Source organism: Spermophilus citellus (assembly GCF_964194105.1).
Source record: "Spermophilus citellus genome assembly, chromosome: 1".
Classification (NCBI taxonomy): Eukaryota; Metazoa; Chordata; class Mammalia; order Rodentia; family Sciuridae; genus Spermophilus; species Spermophilus citellus.
In genome coordinates this window covers 93,438,922-93,463,001 of record NC_138182.1, presented here as the reverse complement: position 1 = coordinate 93,463,001, position 24,080 = coordinate 93,438,922, and the positions used below count along the sequence as shown (strand labels likewise).

Here is a 24,080-nt window from a genome sequence, read left to right as displayed (position 1 = left end):
AGGGTGCCTCTACTTGAAGATGGGGAAATAGATGGGACCTGTCTAAACAAGTGTCCACTACAGGTCTGAGGGACAAGTTTCCCTTTAACCTACTCTCTTAATAAACTTACCCCTCTCCTGTTCCTCTACCCCTGTAACTGGTGTCCACAACCAGTAACTTTTTTTTTTCTCTTGCATAAACCTTTCAAACTAGGCATGGGGAGATAGCTCAGTGTTAGAGTGCAAGGTCCTGGTTAGGTTCAATCCCCAGCACTGAAAAAAATATCTTTAGAAGTTGAATAGTGAAAAGGCCTAATGGAATTTTTCTACGGTTTTGGACTACCTTGGAACCTGCAAGCTCTTTCTCCTTCCTCTTTTTACCTTTTGAAATGAGAATGTCTATTCCATACCTAGACCATCATTATATTGGGAAAGAAGATAACTTGTCTGATTTCATAGGTTTTACTGATGGAGGAATATTTTTCCCCAGGATAAATCACAGACTACCCTCTCCTATAACTGATTTAAATGACTTGATAGTGAGATTTTGGACTTAACAAACAGTTGATGATGAAATAGTTGAAACTTTGGGGGATATTAGGATGGGGGGATATTTTCTGTATATGGGAAGGGCAGCTAGTTTGTGGGGGAGGCAGAGAGCATACTGTTAATGAATTGAATTGTATCTCACGAAAATGATATGTTGAAATCCTAATCCATGATAGTGGCAAATGTGACCTTATATGGAAATAGGGTCTTTGCAGATATAAACGGGTTAAGATGGGTCATACTGGGTTAAAGCAGACCCTAAGGCAATCTGCAAGAAGAGGGAATTTTGGACACATGCACATACAGAAAGAAGACAACCATATGAAGTGGGGATAGAGATTGGAGTGATGCTGCCACAAGCCAAATGCTGCCATGGGCTACCAGAAGCTGGTCACACCAAAGAAGGACTTTCCCTCAAATATTCAGAAGGAGCCTGGCCTGCTGACATATGGCCTTGAACATATGGCCTCCAAAACTATGAAAGCATACATTTCTGTTTTTTTTTTTTAACCACCAATTTGTGGTTCTTGGTTGTAGCAGTCCTAGAAAATGAATACAGAGTCAGGGCAATTGACTCTGGTGTGTTATCCTTAGAGGAAAAAGAGGACATCATGTCCCTATATTTCCCTTTCCATTCCCAAAAAGCTTAATCAAGGGAACAATAAGAGCAAGTTCTGGCCAGAATGTCCAGGTAAACATTTCCAGTGTCCACTGGCTTTCTTTTATGTATGAGGGGAATTAGGGAAAGTTAGTGTTATCTGTAGAAAGCTGCTTTGTTGCACACCAGGACAGCTGCTCCTTGGGATGCTGGGAATACAAGGAATAGTGCAAACGAAGCCAATTAATAATGTCACTGCTTCTGTAGCCTAACTTATAAAAACCCCTCCCCCTGTGGTCACCAGTGAAGATCACAGTACTGTGAGAGGGTAGTGCTTGTCCCAGAGGATGTCCCTGGACAAAGTCTTGTGAGAGATAGGAGGTGCTATTTCCTGGCAAAGTAGAGGAAGCCCCATGTGAAATAGAGGTGCACCTGTCCAGCCTGTTGCTATTGGTCTTTCTGGCAAAGGATCTGTCAAGCCCATCACCGCCAGATCTCCTCCATAAGCATTTCTGAGTAAACCTTCTGCCTCATATCCCATCTCTGATGACTTCCTTGGCCTCTCCATAAGCTATTCCACTGCCTTAGCTCTCCTGGGATGTGGACATTAAAGTTGGATTGAGTAGCATTGAAAACCTAAGTTAGAAAGTAAGCAAAGTATCTGCAGCCTTCTGGGATTTCATTGTCATCAGCCTAAAGCTCTGATCAGCACTAAGTGGAACAAGCATTTTTTGTGTGTGTTATACTGGGGATGGAACCAAGGGCTCACACATGCCAGGCAAGTGCCCTACCACAGAGCTTACTTTTCTTTCTCACTGATGTCCTGAGAAGCATAGATGAGCACTAAATCATCATACATCTCCTTAGAACTCCGAGTGGTAGCAGTACTCTTCCTATCAGAAACATTCGAGGGGTTCCCCCAATCATGGGAATGATGAAAAACAGTAAATAAATTATAATAAACAGGGGCCGGAGATGTATCTCAGGAGTGAATTGCTTGTTTTGTATCCACAAGGCCTTGAGTTTGATCCCTAGTACTGCAAAAACAAACAACAACAACAACAAAAAAAAAAAAAAACCAGGGTAACTATTTTAAAATTTACTCTTTGGAGTATTGTAAGTGACACAGAACCATTTTTACAAGTGATTTTTCCCATTTGCACCTTTTAAAGATGATTACAATAATCTTAGGAATTATAAAAGCTAATTCTGACCAATGGTGATGCAGATGTACAGTCTTCTGTGTCACGAGCTGCTGAAGAGAAGGAAGCCTGTGAACGTTGTGTCATCGTCCTCATCTGCAAACAAGCCATTGAACCTCTCTCCTCCTGTCACCTGCATCCACACCTCATCCCCAAGCTTCAGCTCCAGGACCACACCACTGGAGGCCTGGTCCTCAGAACTCATATAACCATCCTTGGTATGCAGTATTTTTACCCCATTTTTGACCAAAGATACCTGCACATTCCGGGAGAAAACAGTGATGTGGTAGGTGAAGTAATAGACCCCAGCAACGTGGCAAGTGAATTTCCCCGTAGCCACATTATAATGGTTGAATTCGTTATAAAAGATCTTGTCAAATTTAATGGGTACATCGGAAGGAGGAAACTTGCTCAGCACTGTGAGACCCACAGTGAAAGCACTCTTTGGCAAGACTGGAGTCTCACCCATTTTTCCTTTTTCTCCTCGATCCCCTTTCCAGCCTCTTACTCCCCGAACTCCTGGCTCACCCTGGGGTCCCGTAGGCCCAGCTTCTCCCCTGGGACCCGGCTTGCCAATAGGACCTACAGGGCCAGGTAAGCCAGTGGGGCCCAAAGGTCCTTCATTGCCCGTTAGACCTTCTGGACCCGTGGGACCCACCTCACCTTTATCCCCCTTCTGCCCCTGAGGGCCAGTCTCTCCTTGGAGCCCTTTCTCTCCCATGGGTCCAACAGATCCCTTTGGCCCATGCTTCCCTGGGGATCCTCTGGAGCCTTGGTCACCTTTGATGCCTTTTGCTTCAACTTTTCCATCTGCTCCTGAATAGAGGAAGAGAAAAAAGAAATGGTCTGTTAAATATTCCCTCGTGAACAACTGACTTTTCTGTTATTGAACATTTAATTGAGATAGAGTAGTGCTGAGGTTCAGTATCTGCTCAGGGTTTAAAATTAATTAACTCCCAAATTACAGGCATGTGTGCCGCAGTCTTGGCTGGGCACAGAATCACGAGCCACTCAAGCAGGAACAAAACTTTATTTTGAAAAAGCCGCCAATACTCTGTAGGCGCTGGCAAGCCAAACCCGGTCCTCCCACGCGGGCGTCTACCGGAACCTCCCGTCTCCCGGAACCGGGGGTCCCCCGGACCTCCCCCGGAATTTCCTCCTACTATCCTTCCCCAACCAATGGGAACTCTCCATGAGTCCCGTAACATGAGTCCGGTAGCAGGCCAGGGTGAACAGCAGGAGTCCAATTTCCATATGAATGTAAATCTTAACATAATCATATCTCAGTGGCTAGCTGGCGTCACTTTACAACCAAAGGTGCCATACATCGTATATTTGCTTGTGGCTCCTAGAATCTGCCCCCTTCTGTTTAATTAAGCAACAAGCAATGTGGCTAGGGACCGTGCCTGGTAGGTTGTCCAATTTAACATATGGTTCTTACCCGTCATGGGAGAACTGACATTTAGGCGTCAGCTTCCTGTCTTAGGTTGAATCCACTGTAATCAGATCAACCCGTCACTGACTACCCGTCCAGCATTCAGCCATGCTTGTGGATAGGCCTATGCACCAGTGGGGGGGTGAGGTTCTTGCCTCACCTCTGTTGGCCCCCAAATTTAGCCTTGGTGCCAGTGGGGGGGTGAGGTTCTTTGCCTCACCTCTGTTGGCCCCCAAATTTTAGACCATCACTGGTAGAAGGGAGGAGGATACAGAAATGCCACGACACCAAGCCAATTGATGGCTCCTTTGGAAAAATTGCGTCACTGGTGATACCATCAGCAAAGATATGCCAGTATTACCACAATAAACATGGGGTGAGCTGGCAAGGACATTGCATCACTGGTGACACCATCAGCAAAGATATGCCAGCAGTACCACAATTCGGTGCACCAGATGATATTTCACAATGTATGCAACTGATATATAGTCCAGGCAAGTTCTGCAAGCAGTTCAAATTGGAGGAGTCTATCAATATGTCCATTTCCTCCCAAAGTAAATCAAGTCCTTGATTGAGCATTACTTGTTGAGTTATATTCATTGATGCATCAGTTTATACAGTTTACTGTGATAGCTATCATAGAAGCTGTAGTTTGGTTTTATCTCAGTCTTCACCGGAATTGGGATGGAGATGGAAATTCTGGCAATGATGCTAAAGAGACATTATCCTGAACAGAATTATTAAATATAATGAAAAGGAAAGGTGAAAGTAAACAAACAGATCTGTTAAACGCCTTTAAAAACAATCCTTAACAGCTGTTTACCTAATTTAAATTAAACCATATAAATCACGTGAATAAAGAAAAAATTCGGATCCATTTTTTCATGAGCGCTCCTCATATAAGAAATATGGACATACACACATACAGACATACAACACAAAACAGAAGTGTGCACACAACATACAACACATAAGACAATAGTAAATAAAGGCCTTGTAACTATACCTAGGTGAAATCTCCATTGCAATGTTTAAAAACTCCACAGTCAAAAAAATAAAACACAGTCAAAAAATAAAACTGATCAGAAAAACATTAACCTAGGTTTGTATGAGCTCAAAATTAAAATAGAACTTTATGATGTGGGAAAAATGCAATAATAAAATAGATATTGAAAAAAAAAAACACCTTGGTTAATCACTGTCGCAGATGTAAGAATAGCCAAGCTGGAGCTCTGGATGTCAGCTGTTATGGATTTGAGTCAAATCATCTTCTTTTTCTGTAGAAATTGTTTTAGTTAATCTCTCTGGAATCCAAATCGGTTGCTGTTCATCCTGTGGGAAAACACAGACAGCGCCCCGATTCCAGACTATCACTGGATCCGGGCCTTTCCATTGTCCTGTTAGAATATCTTTCCAAAGTACCTTAGGCTTATGTACATTTTTTGGGTACAAATGTCTTTCCGCAGCACTAAGTCCCGATGAATCCAAATTTAAAAAGTTTAGAGTAAAAAGGGTTATTTTAAGTTTATCTTTGGGGGATATATACCCCTTTCCAATTCCCTCCTTTTGTTTTAATAAGTACATTTTAATAGTTTGATGAGCTCTTTCAACTATGCCTTGTCCTTGTGGATTGTATGGAATTCCTGTTATGTGAGTAATGCCAAATGATGAGCAAAATTGTTTAAAAGAGGTGGAAGTATAACCAGGACCATTGTCCGTTTTTAACTGTTTTGGAACGCCCACAGTGGCAAAATTTTGTAAGCAATGAGCTATAACATCTTTAGTTTTTTCTCCGGCATGAAGGGAGCCCATCAAAAATCCGGAAGAGGTATCAACTGTAACATGTAAATATTTTAATTTTCCAAATTCTGGCAAGTGTGTGACGTCCATCTGCCAAATATGGTTAAGTATCAGTCCTCTAGGATTGACTCCAAGATTAACTTGTGGTAAAAATGTCACACAATTTTGACATTGTTTTATTATATGTCTGGCTTGTTCTTTAGTTATTTTAAAACGTTTTTGTAAAGTATTAGCATTGACATGGAACCTTTTATGAAAATTTATAGCTTCTTCTATTGTGGAGAAAATATGTATGTCATGTGTAGATTTATCTGCTAGTTCATTGCCCATACTAAGGGCTCCAGGCAATCCTGTATGTGCCCTGATATGACCTATAAAGAATGGATCTTTTCGGTCCCAGATTAGACTTTGTATAGTGGAAAACAAAGAGAAAACAGTAGAAGAAGGTGAAATCCTACCAGCATCTTCAAGGGATACTATAGCATTAACTACATATTGACTATCAGAAAATAAATTAAATACAGAATCTTTAAACATCATAAAAGCTTGTAATACTGCATTAAGCTCTACCTTTTGAGCTGATTGCTTGGGTACTAAAAATGTAAAAGTTTGATCAGGAGTAACTACTGCTGCTGTACCATTGTTTGACCCATCAGTGAATATATTTGGAGCATTTATGATAGGGGTTTTTCTTGTCATTTTTGGAAAAACTACAGGATGCTTAGACCAAAAAGACAACAAAGGATTAGATGTAAGTGATTATCAAATGAAACACTAGTTTTACACATGATTATTGCCCAAGTATTTAACTCATTAGCTAACTCATCAATTTGATCCATAGTATATGGAGTAATAATTTTATTGGGAGAAATCCCAAATACTCCCTTAGCTGCTTTTATTCCTTTGAGTATCAATTGTCCTACAGCCTCAGGATATCTAGTAAGAATAGTGTTAGGAGAATAAGATAAATGTATCCACAATAATGGACCTTCCTGCCAAAATACTCCTGTAGGAATATTTTTTGTTGGTAGTACAATAAATAATAAAGGCAAACTTATATCAATTCTATCCAAATGCATATTTTCCATATATGTTTCAATGATTTTTAATGTTTTTCTTGCTTCAGGCGTTAACATGCGGGGTGAATTTGGATCTGATGGACCTTTTAGAATATCAAATAAAGGTCCTAACTCTCCTGTTGGTATGCCTAGATAAGGCCTTATCCAATTTATGTCTCCCAATAACTTTTGAAAGTCATTAAGTGATCTGAGTTGATCTACTCGTATTTGAATTTTTGGTGGACGGACCATGGTTGAGGATAATAGAACTCCTAAATAATTAATTGGAAGATTTAATTGTACTTTATCTATTGCTATCTCTAGATTATAATTTTTCAATAAGTTTGTAAGTGTGGCATAACATTCTAGTAATGTGTTTTTATCTTTATGTGCCAATAACACATCATCCATATAGTGAAATATTTGTAGTTCAGGATTTTGATTTCTAAGTGGCTGGATTGCTTTATTAACATAAATTTGACACATAGTTGGGCTGTTAGCCATCCCTTGAGGGAGTACTTTCCATTCATATCTCTGATCAGGACCTTCATGATTCAGTGCAGGGATAGTAAATGCAAAATGTGGACTATCCTCGGGATGAATTGGAATTGAAAAGAAACAATCTTTAATATCTATAGCTAAAACATGCCAGGTTTTTGGTAAAGCAGACAATTGGGGAATCCCTGATTGAGCAGGTCCCATAATAACCATCTCATTATTAATGGCTCTTAAATCTTGTAATAATCTCCATTTACCAGATTTCTTTTTAATGACAAAAATGGGAGTATTATGGGGGGATGCGGAAGGTTTTATATGTCCTTCCGCTAATTGTTGTCTGACCAAGTCATGGGCTACTTGTATCTTTTCTTTAGTCAGGGGCCACTGAGGAACCCACACTGGTCTTTCTGATTTCCAAGTAATTTTGATTGTCTCAGTGGCCCTTTCTGAAAACCCAATTCATGTCTATTTATTTCTTGATCTATTTGAATAGGTGCTGTCATACCTTGTTCTTGTTCTCTTAATCTTTTTTCTTTCCTAAAGCCTTGTTTAGCCCTAGTAGTGGGCGCGTTAGGATTGATGTTATTTGTTAATGTCAGTCCTAATTGATCTAGGACATCTCGTCCCCATAAATTTACAGGAAGATGATCTAATATATAGGGCTGTATAGTTCCTTCACATCCTTCAGGATCCCTCCAATCTAATACCATTGTGCTTCTATCGGGATTAGTCGCCACTCCTAGGCCTCGAAGCGTTTGAGTGGCTTGTTGTAATGGCCAATGTTTTGGCCATTCTTGACGAGAGATGACACTAAGGTCAGCTCCTGTGTCCAGCAACCCATTAAAGTCATGTCCTTGAATATTTAATTTTAGCATTGGGCGAGAATCTAAATTTAAAGACAGCATAGCCCAATCTACACCTGTGGAGCCTAATCCCTTGGAACCTCTTTCTACATTACAACTGGAAAATTTATCATGCAGGCTGGGTATTATTAATAACTGTGCTATTCTATCTCCTGGTGAAATTACTGATATACCTCTTGGAGAACTAGCTATAATTTTTATTTCACCCTCATAATCGGGATCAATTACCCCAGGACTTATCATAAGTCCTTTTAGTGTAGAAGAACTGCGTCCCAATAATAAGCCTACTGTTCCCTGGGGAAGAGGTCCTTTTACTCCTGTGGGAATGATTTGAACTCCCATCTCTGGAGTTAGTACTGCTCTGGCAGAGGCGCAGATGTCCAGCCCTGCGCTCCCTCTAGTTTGTCTGATGAGGGATTTAATGGATAATGCGTCCTGGGCACTACCTTGATGGTGCTGTTGGGTTCCTCTATTGCCCCATATATTTGTGGTTTTGGGCCCCGGGGCATTGGGCCCTCTAGTCCGTTTTTTGGCAATGGAGCCTGATACCTTTCTCCACGATATCGTGGGTAAACACTTGGTCGTTGTCCGTTTTTTGATAATGGAATACCCTCTATGGTGGTTTGAGAACGGCATTCATTAGCCCAATGTTTCCCTCTATGGCATCGTGGGCAAATACCCGGTATTCTATTCCTTTGATACCCAGCTTTGTTAAACCCTCCTCTTATGGGGCAACTCCTTTTAAAATGTCCTGTTTGATTACAATTATAGCATGTTTTTGGCCTGGCATCTAAAGCCTGTTATACTGCTGCTAAGACTTGCCCTTGTTCATTAATGTCTCTACATAATTTAATATATGTGTTTAAATCTTCATGTCTCCATGGTCTAATGACCTCTCTGCAGCAACGATTTGCTTGGTCATAAGCCAGTTGTTTTATAAATGACATTACCTGTTCTGTATTACCAAATATCCTAGAGGCTGACTGAATAAGTCTATCTACAAATTCAGCGTAAGGTTCATTAGTTCCTTGTATTACCTTAGATAATTGACCTTGTAAGTCTCCATGCCCCTGTAAAGTTTTCCATGCCCTAACTGCATCTACAGCAATTTGTGCGTATACGCCAGGGTCATATTCAATTTGCTGTCTTTGACCCTCATAAGGTCCCTTTCCCAATAGCATATCTATATTTCTTTGAGGGTAACCAGCTTCTGCATTTCGCCTAGCTGTCTCCATGCAAAATTCCTCATTGGCAACCTTCCATAACAAATATTGTCCTCCGTTTAGCACAGATCGACACATGTTAGCCCAATCTGCTGGTGTCATGTCCAAGTTGGTAACAGATTCGACCATGCTTATTGTGAAGGGAGCTTGCGGCCCATAGGTTGTTACAGCCTCCTTTAATTGCTTTATTGTTTTGAAATCTAAAGTACGGTGAATTCATTGCCCTCCTGCCTGCTCAAGTACAGGGCATGCTAATCTTTGGAGTTCTGTCTCAGAATTCCGTCCATCAACTACGGGAGTTGAGGGCCGCTCAGCGGTAGATGGAGCTGTTGGTTGAATTACGCCCTCTGGTGATAGAACGGAGTTGGTAGCAACCTCCTGTTGTAATTCTCCACCTGATGGCTGCTTTTCCTCTAAGCTTGCTTTCTTTAAATTTTCTTCTGTCTGACTAGCTTGAGAGACCTTCTCTTTTGCTTGACCTAGCGTTTTTTCTACCATAGTCTGGACCTCTAACAATTTACTTAACAGTTTTTCGGTTTGTTTTTTACTGGATTCTAATCTACTATAAAGGTAACGTAACCCAATAAGATAGGATAAAACAAAGCCGAAACAGAATGAAACAAAAACGGAGCAGAGAATGGTTGTATCGATTTTCTCTTTCTCAGGGCCGAATAACTTCAAACCTTGAGCCAACCATTTTTCCCAGTTCGCCTGAGAAAATTCTAGGGCTAGGGAGCTCGAAATAAAAACAAAATAAATCAAAACAAGAACACACTGTTTTTTGAGATGGTCACCCATCCTGTCGCCTTCCCTCAGGGGCGAGCAATTCTACTCACCTCTAAGCTTCAGGCGTTCCCCGCACGGGCCGCCAAATGCCGCAGTCTTGGCTGGGCACAGAATCACGAGCCACTCAAGCAGGAACAAAACTTTATTTTGAAAAAGCTGCCAATACTCTGTAGGCGCTGGCAAGCCAAACCCGGTCCTCCCACGCGGGCGTCTACCGGAACCTCCCGTCTCCCGGAACCGGGGGTCCCCCGGACCTCCCCCGGAATTTCCTCCTACTATCCTTCCCCAACCAATGGGAACTCTCCATGAGTCCCGTAACATGAGTCTGGTAGCAGGCCAGGGTGAACAGCGGGAGTCCAATTTCCATATGAATGTAAATCTTAACATAATCATATCTCAGTGGCTAGCTGGCGTCACTTTACAACCAAAGGTGCCATACATCGTATATTTGCTTGTGGCTCCTAGCACATGTGTGCACACATACATGCATGTACACTCTCACACACAAAACACCTTTTTATTCCTGTCTCCTAAACGAGAAACGATAACCCTTTACCATCTAAGTCCACCATGTTGACCATGAAACAAGGCCAAACATTAAGAGAAACACTCTTCAGAGCAGGGCAGCACTGCAAACAGCAGATTGATTCAGGATACTAGTTAACAGTTGCTCAGACCTAGTGAAGTGATGCCCCCTAAGAAATTTCTTGTGACACAAAGTCTCGAGTATGGCATTCATCCATCTCTAATGTCCAGCCCCAGCCTGCTCATTCTACCAGTTGTATTATGGTTTTCTTTATTCTATAGATACTTGGTGCTTCTGAGTTGCTTCCGCCCCAAATGGAACATCGTGGTTGCAAGCATGGATTCTGGAGAGGTCAATGCCAGGACTCCATTCTCTCTCCATCCCTTGTGCTCATGGGATGTCAGGCCAATGAGTAAACGTCCTACACCTCTGTTCTCATCTCTGAAATCAGGACAGTAATGCTTCCAAGTTCACAGGGCTCTTGAAGCCACTGATTCAATACATGAGAAGCACTTAGAACAAGATACAGAGAACCATCTTTCTCTCCATCGGTTGCCAACTGCCAGCATTCATCCCAATTCCAGGGCCACCCTCTCCATGCAGTGGGGCCAGATGCACTGAGTCCAAATTCTTCTTCCTTGGTGCTTATCCAGTAAGTCAGGGTTCATCAGACTGTCTGCCATTGGCCAAACCTGCCTTTATGTTTTTGTAACAGCCCACAAGCTAAGCATGGTTTATGGGTTTAAATTGTCAAATATAATATTCTGTCATATGTGAAGATTATGAGGCTCAAATTTCAGTCTTTATACACACAGCTTCACTGAAACACAGCCACGCTTATTTATGTGGCATCTGTGGCTGCTTTTCACGACAATGGTACAGTTTAGTAGACACGATGCAGAGCTGAAAATATTTATTATCTGGCCTTTTACACAAAAAGCTTGCGGATCCCTGTGCTCATCGTGGGCTTCTGGAGAGCAAGAACTGAATGGCCTCCGTTGTTGGGACATCCTCAGAGCCATATAAGGACTCATCCATAGTAGCAAGCACATAATAGCTATGGTGAAATCGTGTTAGTTCCACATTAGAGCATGGTTAATAGGAAGCCCGCTTCTGACCTCGTTCTCCTTTCTCCCCGCTCATTCCATCCTTCCCTGGGCCACCGGGATGTCCTGGTTCTCCTAGGTGGAAAAGAAGAAAACAGAAGAGTTGAAATTCCAAATCTGATTTTTCTGGCCACTGGCCTCCATGGGTGGTGTGTGGAGGAGAGTGCTGGGGGTGTCTACCCCCAGTGGGCACTCCCTCCTGGGGTGGAGAGAGGCAGGCATGAGTGAGCATCTGGGCCTCTTATCTGTGTTAGATGAATGAGTTACATTGAATCAGGGCACTTCCCAAGCACCCACTTGTAAGATGTACCACACATGAGCAGCAAAGAAGGTTGAGAAAGAAATGTGTGGCTGGAGACACTGATGTTCATAATTGTGGTCACTGAGGGACTCCAAGCAGCTCAGAGCCAATGTTCCCAAGCCAGCCCTGGGTACTGTAGGACCTCCAAGTGGGAATCATCCTTACATTAATTCCTTTCCTGTTCTCCTCTTCTCCCTCCCCAGCCATAAGTCTTTCTCTTTTGTTTCCCTGCTTATTTCTCAATTCTTGCAATCTCTCCAGCAGTGACCGCTAAGCTTTCTTAATCACACAACCTCAAATAACAAAACATGAATGTGGACCTCACCAATGCACATTTATGTGCATCTGAATTGTGAACAGGTCATGTACTAAACATGCATTCATTATAAAGCATACAAACAATTTAAAAGGAAAAGATAAAGAATATGTGAATTGTTAGTGTGAGCAATATGATTAAATATTTTTCTAAGAAATAACGTTATATGCAAAATATATATATATATATATATATATATATATATATATATATATATGGAAAATATATAAAACATATATACTTCTAAGAAACATGTAAAACTAGAAAGAATGGATACAACTGAAGAAAAATGCAAGAGATTCAATAGGGAAGAAAGAAACTTGGTATTGGTTGTATGTTTTACCTTATTCCTTCTTATGTATCATCCATCTCTTTTGTGTATGTAAAATATTTTAAAATAAAAATTTAAACCCCATATGTTAAAAAATAAAACAAACACACTATTGTGGTCCCATTGGGAGGGTAAAATAATTGGGTTCATTAAGACTTAAGTGTTCCTATTAACTTGTACTGGACTTTCTGCTACCCAGAAATGAGACAGGTCTAATGACTAAATGTGACTAAAACAGCATGGATTTTCCAGAGATATTATCCAAGAGAAGACTTCACAGAGTATATTTGCATGGTGGTGGTTGGAAAGGAATAAAGTTGCCTCCTGGTAAACTTCAGCTTCACCCCGCCCACTCAATAAACTGTCAGGCCTCCATATAAAAATAAGCAATGTGTAGCTTTAAATTGAATGCCATATTGAGTAGCAGGATGAATTCTCACATTATCCCACTCTATCCTGGTCAGAATGTGAATCATCCCTTTTTCTACCCTGTGGATGCTTCCTGCCTATTAGTCACTTAGTGGCCATCTAAGTTATTATATTGACTGTCCTCAGGATCACAGTTCTTGTATTTAAGTAACCCTTATTTTATGTCCTCTAAGGGCAAGAGTAGTGATGCTGGCAATTTTATTACAGTATAGTGTTACAAATGTTATATTTTATCATCAGCTATTATTAATGTCTTACTGTGCCTAACTTATAGATTAAACTTTTTCATAAGTATATCTGCATAGAAAAAACCATAGTATATGTAATATTCTGTACTATCTATGGTTTTAGCCACTCATTGGCTAAAACCTGTTGGAGGTCTTGGAACATAACTTCCTTGAATAATATGGGACTGTTGTATTTAGCCATCAGCCCTCTCTATTGGCCTCATGTTACTGAAGATGTGTCATAAGCGTTGCTAAGGCAGGAAGATTGATGACATTGTATACTCCTGAATATGTCCTATAATATCAGAGACAATGGCTAACAAACACTATCCCCAGTGGATGAGAAGCCCATGAGGGCAGGGTCATGTCAGCCTAGTCCTCACTCCATTCCAGCACCCAGCACAGAATCTGATATGAGAGGACTCTTGGTAAGTGTTTGACATGTGATGATGAGGGTTCAGTGGGTGACTGGGAAACCACACAGAGAATAAACAGATGTGATAAGGGGTTGACGGCATCAATGGAGGGCAGCAGAAAGCCACCAGGTGGTGAGTACCTGCATTCCCCTTTTCACCCTTTGCTCCATCTCTTCCATCTCTCCCAGGCAGGCCATTGTGACCAGGATTCCCTGGGATGCCAGGATGCCCTTGCCTGCATGTGTCCTGTGAGCTTATGCTCCCTGTATAGACTCCCATGGCAAGCAGGAACCACCAGTTCCTCATGGTCCAGATGACAGAGTCTGAGCTAGAAGACAGAAACAGAAAGAGAAAAGGAGAAACCTTTGTCACTGGTGCTATGAACACAGACTCTGCTCCTTTGCAGTGGGAAATGGGCCCATCCTTACTCAAACGAGGGACAGTATGGTCAGGGCAGATGAGAGTAGAAACCTGGGAGCTGACCACAGTGGTTGCAATCAGGAAAACATTGTCTTTAGGAGGTAACACAAGTAATTAGGATCATTCTTAATGGTGATGATAAATGAGGAAGCCAAGTTTGAGATCAGGATACTCTTTTATTTATCTTTTCAATTTTGTCACTGTGACAAAATACCTGAGAAAACCAACTTAACGAAGAAAGGTTTGTTTGACTCATGGTTTCAGAGTCCTCAGTCCAAGGGAACCTGGCTTCACTGCTGTGGCAAGGCAGAAACATGACAGAAGGCCATGCTCACCTCAAGGTAACCAGGAAGGAGAGACAGAGAAAGGGGCCATGGATAAGAAATACCTTTCCAGGGCATGCCCGCACCACTCCCCCCCCATGACCTACTCCTCCAATCAGGCCCCACCTCCTGAAGTTTCTACTACCTCCTAACAATGCCATCAGCTAAGAGTACACCAGTGGATTTATCCACTGATGAAATCAAAGTCCTCGTGATCCAATTCACTTCCTGAAAGCCCCACCTCTGACCATCACTGCATTGGGGACCAGACCTTCAACACGTGACCTCTGAGGGACATTTTGTATCCAATCTATAAAACCACTTCCTGGAGCCAGAGAAGAATGCTTACTCACAGGGCTGATGAAAAGACCAAACTTGATCATAATGTACATGAAAAAAGCACATTATAAACAATAAAGCCATCGTAGAATTACCATCTATCTGATCCAGTAATTTCACTTCTGGGAATATTTCTGAATAAATTGAAAACAGAGATTTGAACTGAGAACTCATGTTTAGAATACCATTGTTTGTAATAGCCAAAAAGTGGGAAAACCCATCATGCCCATCAGTGGGTAGATGGACACACAAAAGGTGGTATGTGCTTGCAATGAAATAATGTTCAGTCTTAAATAGGAAGGGAATTCTGACCCACGCTACAACATGGATGAATCTTGAGAATATTATGCTATGCAAAAACAAGCTAGCCAAACAAATTTCTGTATGAGCCACTCCTAGGAGGCATCTAAATTAGTAAAGCACATAGAGAAAGTAGGGCAGGGGTTTCCAGGGATTGGGGAAATTAAGGGGAATCAGGAACTTGTATCTAATGGGTACAGAGTTTCACTTTGAAAAGATGAAAAAGTTCTATAGATGGATGAGGTGATGGTTGTATGATAATGCCACATGGTTTAATACCACTAAATTGTGCACTTAAAATGGTTAAAAGTGATAAATTTTATGTTAACATATATTTTACCACAATAACATACTAAATTAAAAAATTAGGTGGACACAATGGATCATGCCTATAATCCCAACAACTGAGGAGTCTGAGGCAAGAGGATCCCAGTTTGAGGCCAACTTTAGCAATTTAGTGAGGTTTTTCACTAAGCACTTTAGTGAGATCCTGTCTCAAAGAAAAAAAGAAAAAGGAAAAAAGTAAAGCATTCCAAGTAGTCCTTCTGTGATTAAATATATTCTTTGAATGTAGATCCATGAAGGATCTGCTCACATGCATATGTGTGTATGTGCGCATGCATGCACACACACACAAAAGGTCACACAATTTGGGAGAAGTGCATTTTCAAGTCCTTTTCTGTATAAATGGTGTCCCCCGCCCTCCGCCCCAGATCTTTGATTGCTTTTGAACCTCATCAGGAGCAAAGACAAAGAAACCTCAAGTGGCTGAATTGTGAACAAGGGAGGAAGAGATAACTTGGAAGAGTGTTCCAAACAAAGGGAACAGACTATATAAGCGCCTGCAGGAATGTGGATGGATACTCAAATTCATGGGACCTCCTGACAAAATCCAACCTCCACAGGAAAGTGCATAGAGTTTCATGTGCCTCTCTTCTATGGTACCTATCATGGTAGGGGTTTTACATTTGATGTAAAATGTAACTGTAGGATTAAAATTCTGGCTCCCCACCTGACAGGATTTCCCACATTGTTATATTTTCAATACCCAGTATTAAACTTGAAACAAATACTTATCAAATGAAACAAATATTATCATGGTAGGTATTTTAGGACTTAAAGCAAAATGAACACATAGGTTAGTGCAGCTGGTCATAACTCAGATCTTCATGTGCTGCTGACAGCAATGTAGATCTGCCCAACCTTTTGGAAAGGTAAAAAGCAAAAGACACTCCTATCTGTGACCCAGTAACCCATCTCTAAAATTCTTCATCATGACCCAAGATTTGTGTGCCAAACACAGAGATGACCAAAGCCTTATCTGCAATGGTTAAAAGGTGCACACTAAATAACATGTAAAAACAGAAGGTGATGTAGAATGGTATAAACCAATAAATGCATATTGGTAAACTAAAGGTAAATATTTTTATTTAAACTAAAGGTAAACATTTTTTTCTAGAAATGGTGGGGTTATGGGATATTTTCCTGTTTAAAAACTTTTTATAGCACTACACATATATTTCTAGGTAAGTATTTTTTAAATAAAGATGCTTAGATTCAGTCATTCAAAATAACTAGCTTCTGCCAAACAAAAGACTATACCGCCATCTTGTGGAAGTCTCTAAGGATCATGAGGCCCAGCCTAAGGCTAAGAGTATTTTTTGGAAAAGGAAATACAGATGTTTCCCTTCGAAGTCACAAACTTATGGCATTTCTGGAAACTGACTTGTGTTTCCTTGGAGCCAAATCCATGAATAACCTGCACCTGCATCTTTTGTGTAACTCAGAAGTGACTGATGATAGGAGTTAAATCTTAATTCCAGTAACCAGGCTTTGTTGGGAGTTTGTGCATTACAAGTTATTCCACTCATAGTTATAAACTTCCCTGTTAGAATTGTCTTCACAGTGTTCCATAGGTTCTGGTATGTTCTATCACTCCAGTGCAGAAAAGATCACAAGATCATGAAGGTGTCAAGTGAGAAAAACTCCATTTTGTTTACCAGCTAGAGAAGAATTAACGTAAAAGTAAATATTTGTCCTTCTATAATTCTTTTGAGTTTTGCATAGTTGGTGACAACCAAGCCCACATGCTGACTAAGGCAGAAAACATCTAACTTGCTTATGCTCTGTGCTTAGCACACAGACAATTTTCAATGGATATTTTTAATTGAACACACTTTGCTCCCAAATAACCAATAAAAAAAGTTGTGGTAGTATAATAAAATTTAGATGAGGGCTTGCGCTTTGATGTAGAACATTGAGGGTTTGCATACAAAGAAGTATATATACCTGAAATTTTATTAATGTTATTTTGAAAAAAAATGGCATCTGTGCCTCTCACAAAACTATGGGTTGAATGCTCAGCTTCATTAGTTCAACCTCAGTGATCACCCTCAGCTTTGAACTCCCGTCTGGTCTTTCTCCAGAAGGCACTGGGGATAGGACCCCTTCTAAGTCTCTGATCTCTCCCTGTGAGCAGCTTCACACTCTCTCTCTTCTCTTGCTGCACCCCCACACCTCACGTGCTCTCCATACTTCACCTAGGTGGTTACCAATTAGTAACCACCAATCAAGTTTAATACTTTTTGAAGGTAGTAACTCCATCTTTTCACTTCATTATTTTTGATACCCCACCATCAAATATTTGTAGAATGAATGAATGAATTAAATATTATCTTAGTTCCAACTGTGTCTCCACCACCCTTCAACCCTTCAGGAGGGGTCTGGGTGTTAAATCGGAGCTCTGTCAGTCTTTGGGTGGAGATCGCTGGCTATCTCCAACATCCCTCTCACTTTCTCCCAGGCAATAGCAATTTCAGCTGGGCTCCTGGCTGCCCCCAATAGACTGCACTTCCCAGCCTCCCTTGCAGCCTGGATTTGACCATGAAACCAAATTCTGGCCAATGGGAATGGCAAAATGATGTGTGCAATTGTGGACTACAGAAAGGGAAGGGGTGTGTCATTCCTTGGGTTCTTTTCCTTTTCCTGTGATGGGTGCACACAGGGTGGTGGGCCATGGTGGGCTCCTCAAGGAGGGCAACAGTTTAGGCATAGGAAGAATCCTAGATTCCATGCATGAGTCTTGCACTTATAACCCATCTTTGACAACTAAGCCCACATGCTGACTAAGGCAAAGTGTCAGCTGCCCAAGGTCTGGCCTCTCATCAGAAGTGAGGAGGGCTTGTGTACACCCACAGTCAGCCCAAGGCTCAGAGTGGCTGAGGACACATGGCACACAGACCCTGAGGCACAGTCACTGCCTGATGAAGGTGAGCAATCTGAAAGCATCAAGCCATAGTGCAGCCACCTGCTGAATGCTGTGATCTGGACCTGGTATTCTGACATGGAAGGGGCAAAGGGACACAGACTGCAAGGGACTGGGGATTACTTGTTTTTAGTCCCAAATAAAGTAGGTTCTGACTTAATGTCTTACTTTTGAGTCTCTTCTCCTATCACCTATATTTCTCTCTCACTCTTGAGTCTCTTGACACAGGGTTATCCAGTGGCCCTCCTGATTAATTTTCTCTGATTCACAGCCAAAGTTAAGGGTTTTCACTCTTCAAGATTCTTCTGGGAAGCCTCTTTTGGGCCCCCACTTGCCTTTTGGGAGCTCTGTCTCTTTTCTTCTCACTTGAATAAATACTACTCTTTTACACTTTAAAAAGAAAAATCCTATTCTCCCCAAAGGCTGACTTAATACACATCTGCCAGAAACCAGCTGAGTGGTTTTTACTGGATTTCCAAGCCCCTGCTTCCAGAATCTCAGCCTCCTTGTGCATAAAATGTGAGAGATGAACTAACACCCCGACATCCCTCCCACATTTAGCAGCCCAAGAATCTAAATATCTCAAAGTTGCCTCTGTTGACTATATTTTCTTCCATGTGTTCTGTGCATTGTACATTTTATATTTCCTCTTCAACATATATTGAGAATATTTATTACACTAGCATAGCCATAAATATAAAAAATGTACACATTAATATTTGTGTTAATTAGCCTGCAAGCTTCTCTAGAAAGCTCTCCTGAAAGGTCAGTTATTTTTATGAACATTATTATATGGTTTTTCTCTTTCCTCTCAGCTGGTTTGCAGAGTTCTAAAAATTTTTCAAGATCTGCTTTTCTCTCCTATTTACTCTCTTTAAAAAAAATTTTTTTTGGTAGTTGTAGGTGGTCATAATGGCTTTATTTATTTTTATGTGGTGCTAAGGATTGAACCCAGTACCTCATACATCCTAGGCAAGTGCTCTGCCACTGAGTTATAGCCCCAGCCCTTATTTACCGTCTTAAGAATGAATTTTGAAACATCCCATTCCCCTTCCTACTATCCGAAACTCTGTAAGACATCTATTTTGCAAATGAGGCCAGATTAACTCTCACTGACATTACAACAGCTGTTTTAGGACCAGAAGCCTTAACCTGAAGGTGAAGAAATCCCCTCCCCATGTGCTTACCTGAACCCTAGGGCTGCGGGCTGGACCTAGGTGCTGTGCAAATCAGGAATCCAGGGCAAACTAAAGAAAATCACATCTTCCTGCCATACAATTCCCTAGTGGACATAACTGCAAAATAGCAGGAAGGGGAGGGGATGGAGGAAGGCACAAGATGTCTTGGAAGAGCTTCAAAATTCACGGCAAGGCTTGAGTTAGGTAGCTTTAGCTACTAGCACTCACTAGTGTAGAAAACTCCCTCCTCCCACCATTTTAATAAAACAAGGTGTTCCTCCACATGGAATCCAAAGGAAGGAATCTCCATGGCAGGTTTCTTTCCTTAAAATGGTGTTCAGGCTTTTCCTAAGCAACTTCTCAGTGGACCTAAGGTCCATTGTGAATCAACAGGACAAGAATTAAGACTGTTAACAGTGACCAGGTCTCAGCTGGATCCTGAACCAGGACTACTATGGTCAAATTTCTTTGTAATTCCTTTTGCTGTTAGGTCTTTGGGTAGCTAAGGATTCAGAGTCCATTGCCTTTATACACACTTCTCTACCTGCAGCTGAGAAAAACATGGTGTGACCGTTTCTTCAATGTCTTGCCGTTTGACTCTTCATTTTTCCTAAGTCTTCCCATTAACATTTATCTAAAACAGTTTCAGGAGGACAAAATTCCCCAAGTCTGTTTCTGGGAGGTGCAGGAGGCTTGAATGCAGAGGCCACATTGGGGGACGTATGCCAGTGAGGACAGGCCTCACTTTATAGGGGCTTGCAACATCCCAACCCTCCTCTCCAAATGATTCCATTCCTTATCAGTACAGCAAACCAATATAAGGTCCCAGGGGATGGAACTGGATTTGCAGGTATATATCACCTGGACTTGGCTTCTTGGCCACCCCACGGCTTATACTCATCTCTTAACCGCTACACCCAGATACTTGATGTCCCTTCATGTGGTGGGCTCCAAACAGCAATGTCTAGCTGCCAAAGGGATCCTCTGGCCACTCAAGACTTCAGGGCTGTGTGTGGACCACCCTGCTCTGATTCCTCCATTCCCCAACCTATTTCCAGCCTGACCTCTCTCCTGAGATCCATGCTACATTTGCTGACTGGATAAGCCAGATGGTCAGCAATGCAAGGACGAGTCTCCCGGTCCCACTACCAAGCCACTCTTCAGTCTCCGTATATGGCACTCCCACTCACTCATCACATCAGGCTTGACCAGAGTCCTTCCATCTTTCCTATGAGATCCGCCAGGGCCACCAAGTAGCCTGCACATCCACCTCCTGCTCTCCTGCCTTGTTCTTATGCCTGAGCAACTGTCTCCCATGAAATCCCTCTGCCTCTGGTTTAACATCTGCCCTTTTTCACTGCAACCCAGCCAGCTCCTATATAGGACATCTTTGCTGCAACCTCCCTTAAACTGTGTGATCACATTAGGAAATCACAAGTGCCACCATGGGCCACAGGGCCTTGGCCATCCAACTTCAGCTTACCATTCTGGTCACACTGAAACCATGGTCTCAGCTCCATTTCTGCTCCTGACATGGTTAACCCAGGGGAGCTCACACCCTTTCCCCCACCAGTGTGTGATGCCCCTCGCAAGATACTCACCTTGGAAGAGGACTCCACTGTCATGGCTGAGTAACAGCTATGCAGCTCTGGTGTTGCTTAGTTCCCGCTGTTTTGTCACACTTATTTGTGCTCCCCTTTGACCCCACAAGCTCCTTCGGAAGATTCACACATTCCAGCCCCCCAGTGCATAGAGCAGGCAGCTAATACATGTGAATTCATGCCCCTGTCCTTCAATTATTTCCATTCCTATGTATGGTACCATTGTAGACCACCCTGCTTCCCACCCACCCACAGCCTTCCCTCAGCCCAACCCAAGGAGGGGCCAGCAGCTCACTCTGAAGTAGTGGACCTAGGAGTAAACAACCAGCAAGAAGCACTTGGCAGCTTTCTTAGGAACCCTTTTCTGATTAGTCACAGCAAACAATGGGCTATTTACTTGGTTTTTCTGAGCTGTTAATTACATAAGGAAATTCGTATCCACCCCACATTCAAAGGATTATCCTGGGACCCCAGGTCACCTCCTAGTGGAGGGATCTTGCCTTGTAGCTGTTGCAAGGGGGAACATTTGGGTCACCCATACTCCATCCCTTGAAAAAGCTGCTACAACAAACCAGGACTTCTAGGCTGGGAGCGCAGCTTTCGAAGAGCATGCGGGAGGCCTTGGGTGCAGCTCCCCAAACCAGAAAGCAAAAGCAAACTAGGACTTCCTATTTCCAATTCTGCTTACATCAGTCTGATTCCATTAGTTTGTGGCTTTTTCCGTCAAGTGGCCCCTTGTGGTTCCCCTCAGAGCCTTCTTTCTCTTACACCTACCCAGAGGTTTGATCTGATTGATTAATGAGTTGTTGCTAGAAGAAATGAGGACAGAAAAGGGTCTTCCCATCTCAGACTCCTGGCATTCATGGCCTCTTTCTTCTTTTTAAACAGAGCATCATCTTATTTTACTACTCAAATGAATTACTAAGACCAGTTTGGGAAATTAATTTTAATACACAGATACAAAACAACAAATATAGATTCACAGCATTTACAATAAATCATTCAAATAACATTGTAAATAATTTTTTCTTTTACAAAAAGAATTTCAACAAAAATACATATCAAGTTACAGTATTCTTGTAGACCAGACTTTAGCTGTCAAAGCTAATCCACCAGTTTGGAAGCATCACTGACTTACACAGACAACATCACCTTTATATGGATGAGTTAAAAATTACCAAAGCCTTGCAAAGTGGGTAAGCAAGTCATACACAATGGGTTCTATTATGTACAAAAAGACTAATTATTAAATCACAGAGTTGGTTTAAAGTATTTTCTAAATACAAATGTCAATGCCAATGTGATAACTAAAAGCAGTAATAAAAAGTATGTTCTACTAGGTGAATTTACATGAAACATTTAAACTTCTGTTTTTTTTTTAAATCCTTCCAAGACCAGCTAAAATTTTCCACTTTTCTCCAAAATTTTTTTGTACTCCATTTGCATTACATCCTGAAAATAAACAAGATTAGCAAGAATAGTTGCTAATAGTTAGGTGAAGCATATTACAGGGAAAACTTTGCTAGCAGTTTAATCTGTAAGTTGGGTCCAACATCCCTGGTCTGTAAGCCATTCATTGAAAGGATGTTTATTCACACTTGTTGGCACTGTCCTTTTACATACATTTCACTGGTTTTCCTCTCCTTCATGCAAGAATAATGCAGTAATACTCCCCCAGCTCTGGGCAATCGGGCTCTTCTATTCTGACTAGGAAAGTAGGTTGATTTGTATTCAGGAATATCAGCAATTTAGGCATGCAGAGATTGCTACCTGGCCAGATGCTGAATCACCTGGTTTTTACAAAAGATTTCGATTGTGAAGTGAATTTTGAAATAAAACACTTTTGCTATACAATCACATCACAGGATGTGGCATTAGTCTTCAAATAGATGAGGTATAAAAGGGTACAGTATTTGGATATGGCATTGATGGTGGTGATATGTTTTCAATAACAGAATCACATCTACCAACCGGAGACAAACCCCAGATTTACTGAAAACAAACCATGCACACAGTATCCCTGGACAGTGCTGGCAAACTGCTTGTTACCCTCTTCCTTGTTAGCAGGCCAAAGACAATGAATGTTCCTTCTCTAGGACTTTTCAAATCTCGTTTAGAATGGCTTACAATTCACTGCAGGGTTCTCATCCATTTAGGTATATCAAAACTGAGAAAGCTGCTCACGGCCATTTCAACTGTCTTTCACAGAGTTAGCAAATGGTGATACACTAATGCAATTCATCCAAATGTTGTCAACCAGTGAAGTCATCGAAGCCTAACTTTTAAAATAAATTTAAATTTATTTTTTAAACTGGTACATAAAATCATAAAAATTGTACATATTTATAAGGCCAAAAAATAAAAAGGCCCACCCAGGGTTGGGGGTGGAGAAGATAGATTGGGCAGTGGGTGGAGGTGGGGTTTCCCAATAAAATCCACACAGGCAGGGACTTTTTGTTGCCTCTTTTTCTCTCTCCAAGTAGAACATGACTTAAATCAAAAAGGAAGTATGGCAAGCTGAAAACAAGAATACCTGAGGCCTTCTGTTCTTTTAGTAATAAAACCCAAGCTAGACAGATTTAAGAAGTCAAAGGATGTTCTAGCCTTTAAAAAATGTATAGATGTTAGCAGTTTTCAAAATCACCTCAGAATCCAAGTCGGATCCACCCAGGCCAGGTGTATAATCAAATGACATCATCAAATGACCATCACACTTTATAAAACTGATTCTCACAATCCCAGGTCTTGAACTGACCTTGACTTAATCAAAACATGTCCTGGTGTTCAGGATTCTCGGTTATGGAGTCCGTGGAGGTAGATGGGAACTTGAAGTCAGGACTCAGCTGGGAAACACGTTAGGACTGATCACAAAACCTTAAAGCCTTTGCTCACTGCCAATTGGTCAATACTAGCAAATGGAAGCCCTCTGACTCCTCACTCGAATGAATCCTCACTGAAAATGTAACATAAGTAACTGATATTTTTACTACCTGAAAGCAATTCTCTTATAT

General features: G+C 41.5%; 1 protein-coding gene across 2 annotated transcripts; it reads right to left on the bottom strand.

Annotated features, from left to right (window-relative positions):
• Positions 1–2,210: 2,210 nt before the first annotated feature.
• LOC308649884 (complement C1q and tumor necrosis factor-related protein 9A-like) lies at positions 2,211–21,311 on the bottom strand. 2 transcript variants are annotated; one of them, XM_081295738.1, is made up of 5 exons: positions 21,070–21,310; positions 19,478–19,585; positions 13,784–13,971; positions 11,636–11,698; positions 2,211–3,144 (listed from the first exon to the last, which is right to left on the bottom strand). In XM_081295738.1, the coding sequence occupies exons 3-5, from the start codon at positions 13,947–13,949 to the stop codon at positions 2,372–2,374; spliced, it is 1,002 nt and encodes a 333-aa protein (XP_081151864.1). In that variant the 5' UTR covers positions 13,950–13,971; positions 19,478–19,585; positions 21,070–21,310; the 3' UTR covers positions 2,211–2,371. The 2 variants fall into 2 exon arrangements, with proteins under 2 accessions (XP_081151864.1, XP_081151865.1); XM_081295739.1 differs by lacking the exon at positions 19,478–19,585 and having other exon boundaries at positions 21,070–21,311.
• Positions 21,312–24,080: the final 2,769 nt, after the last annotated feature.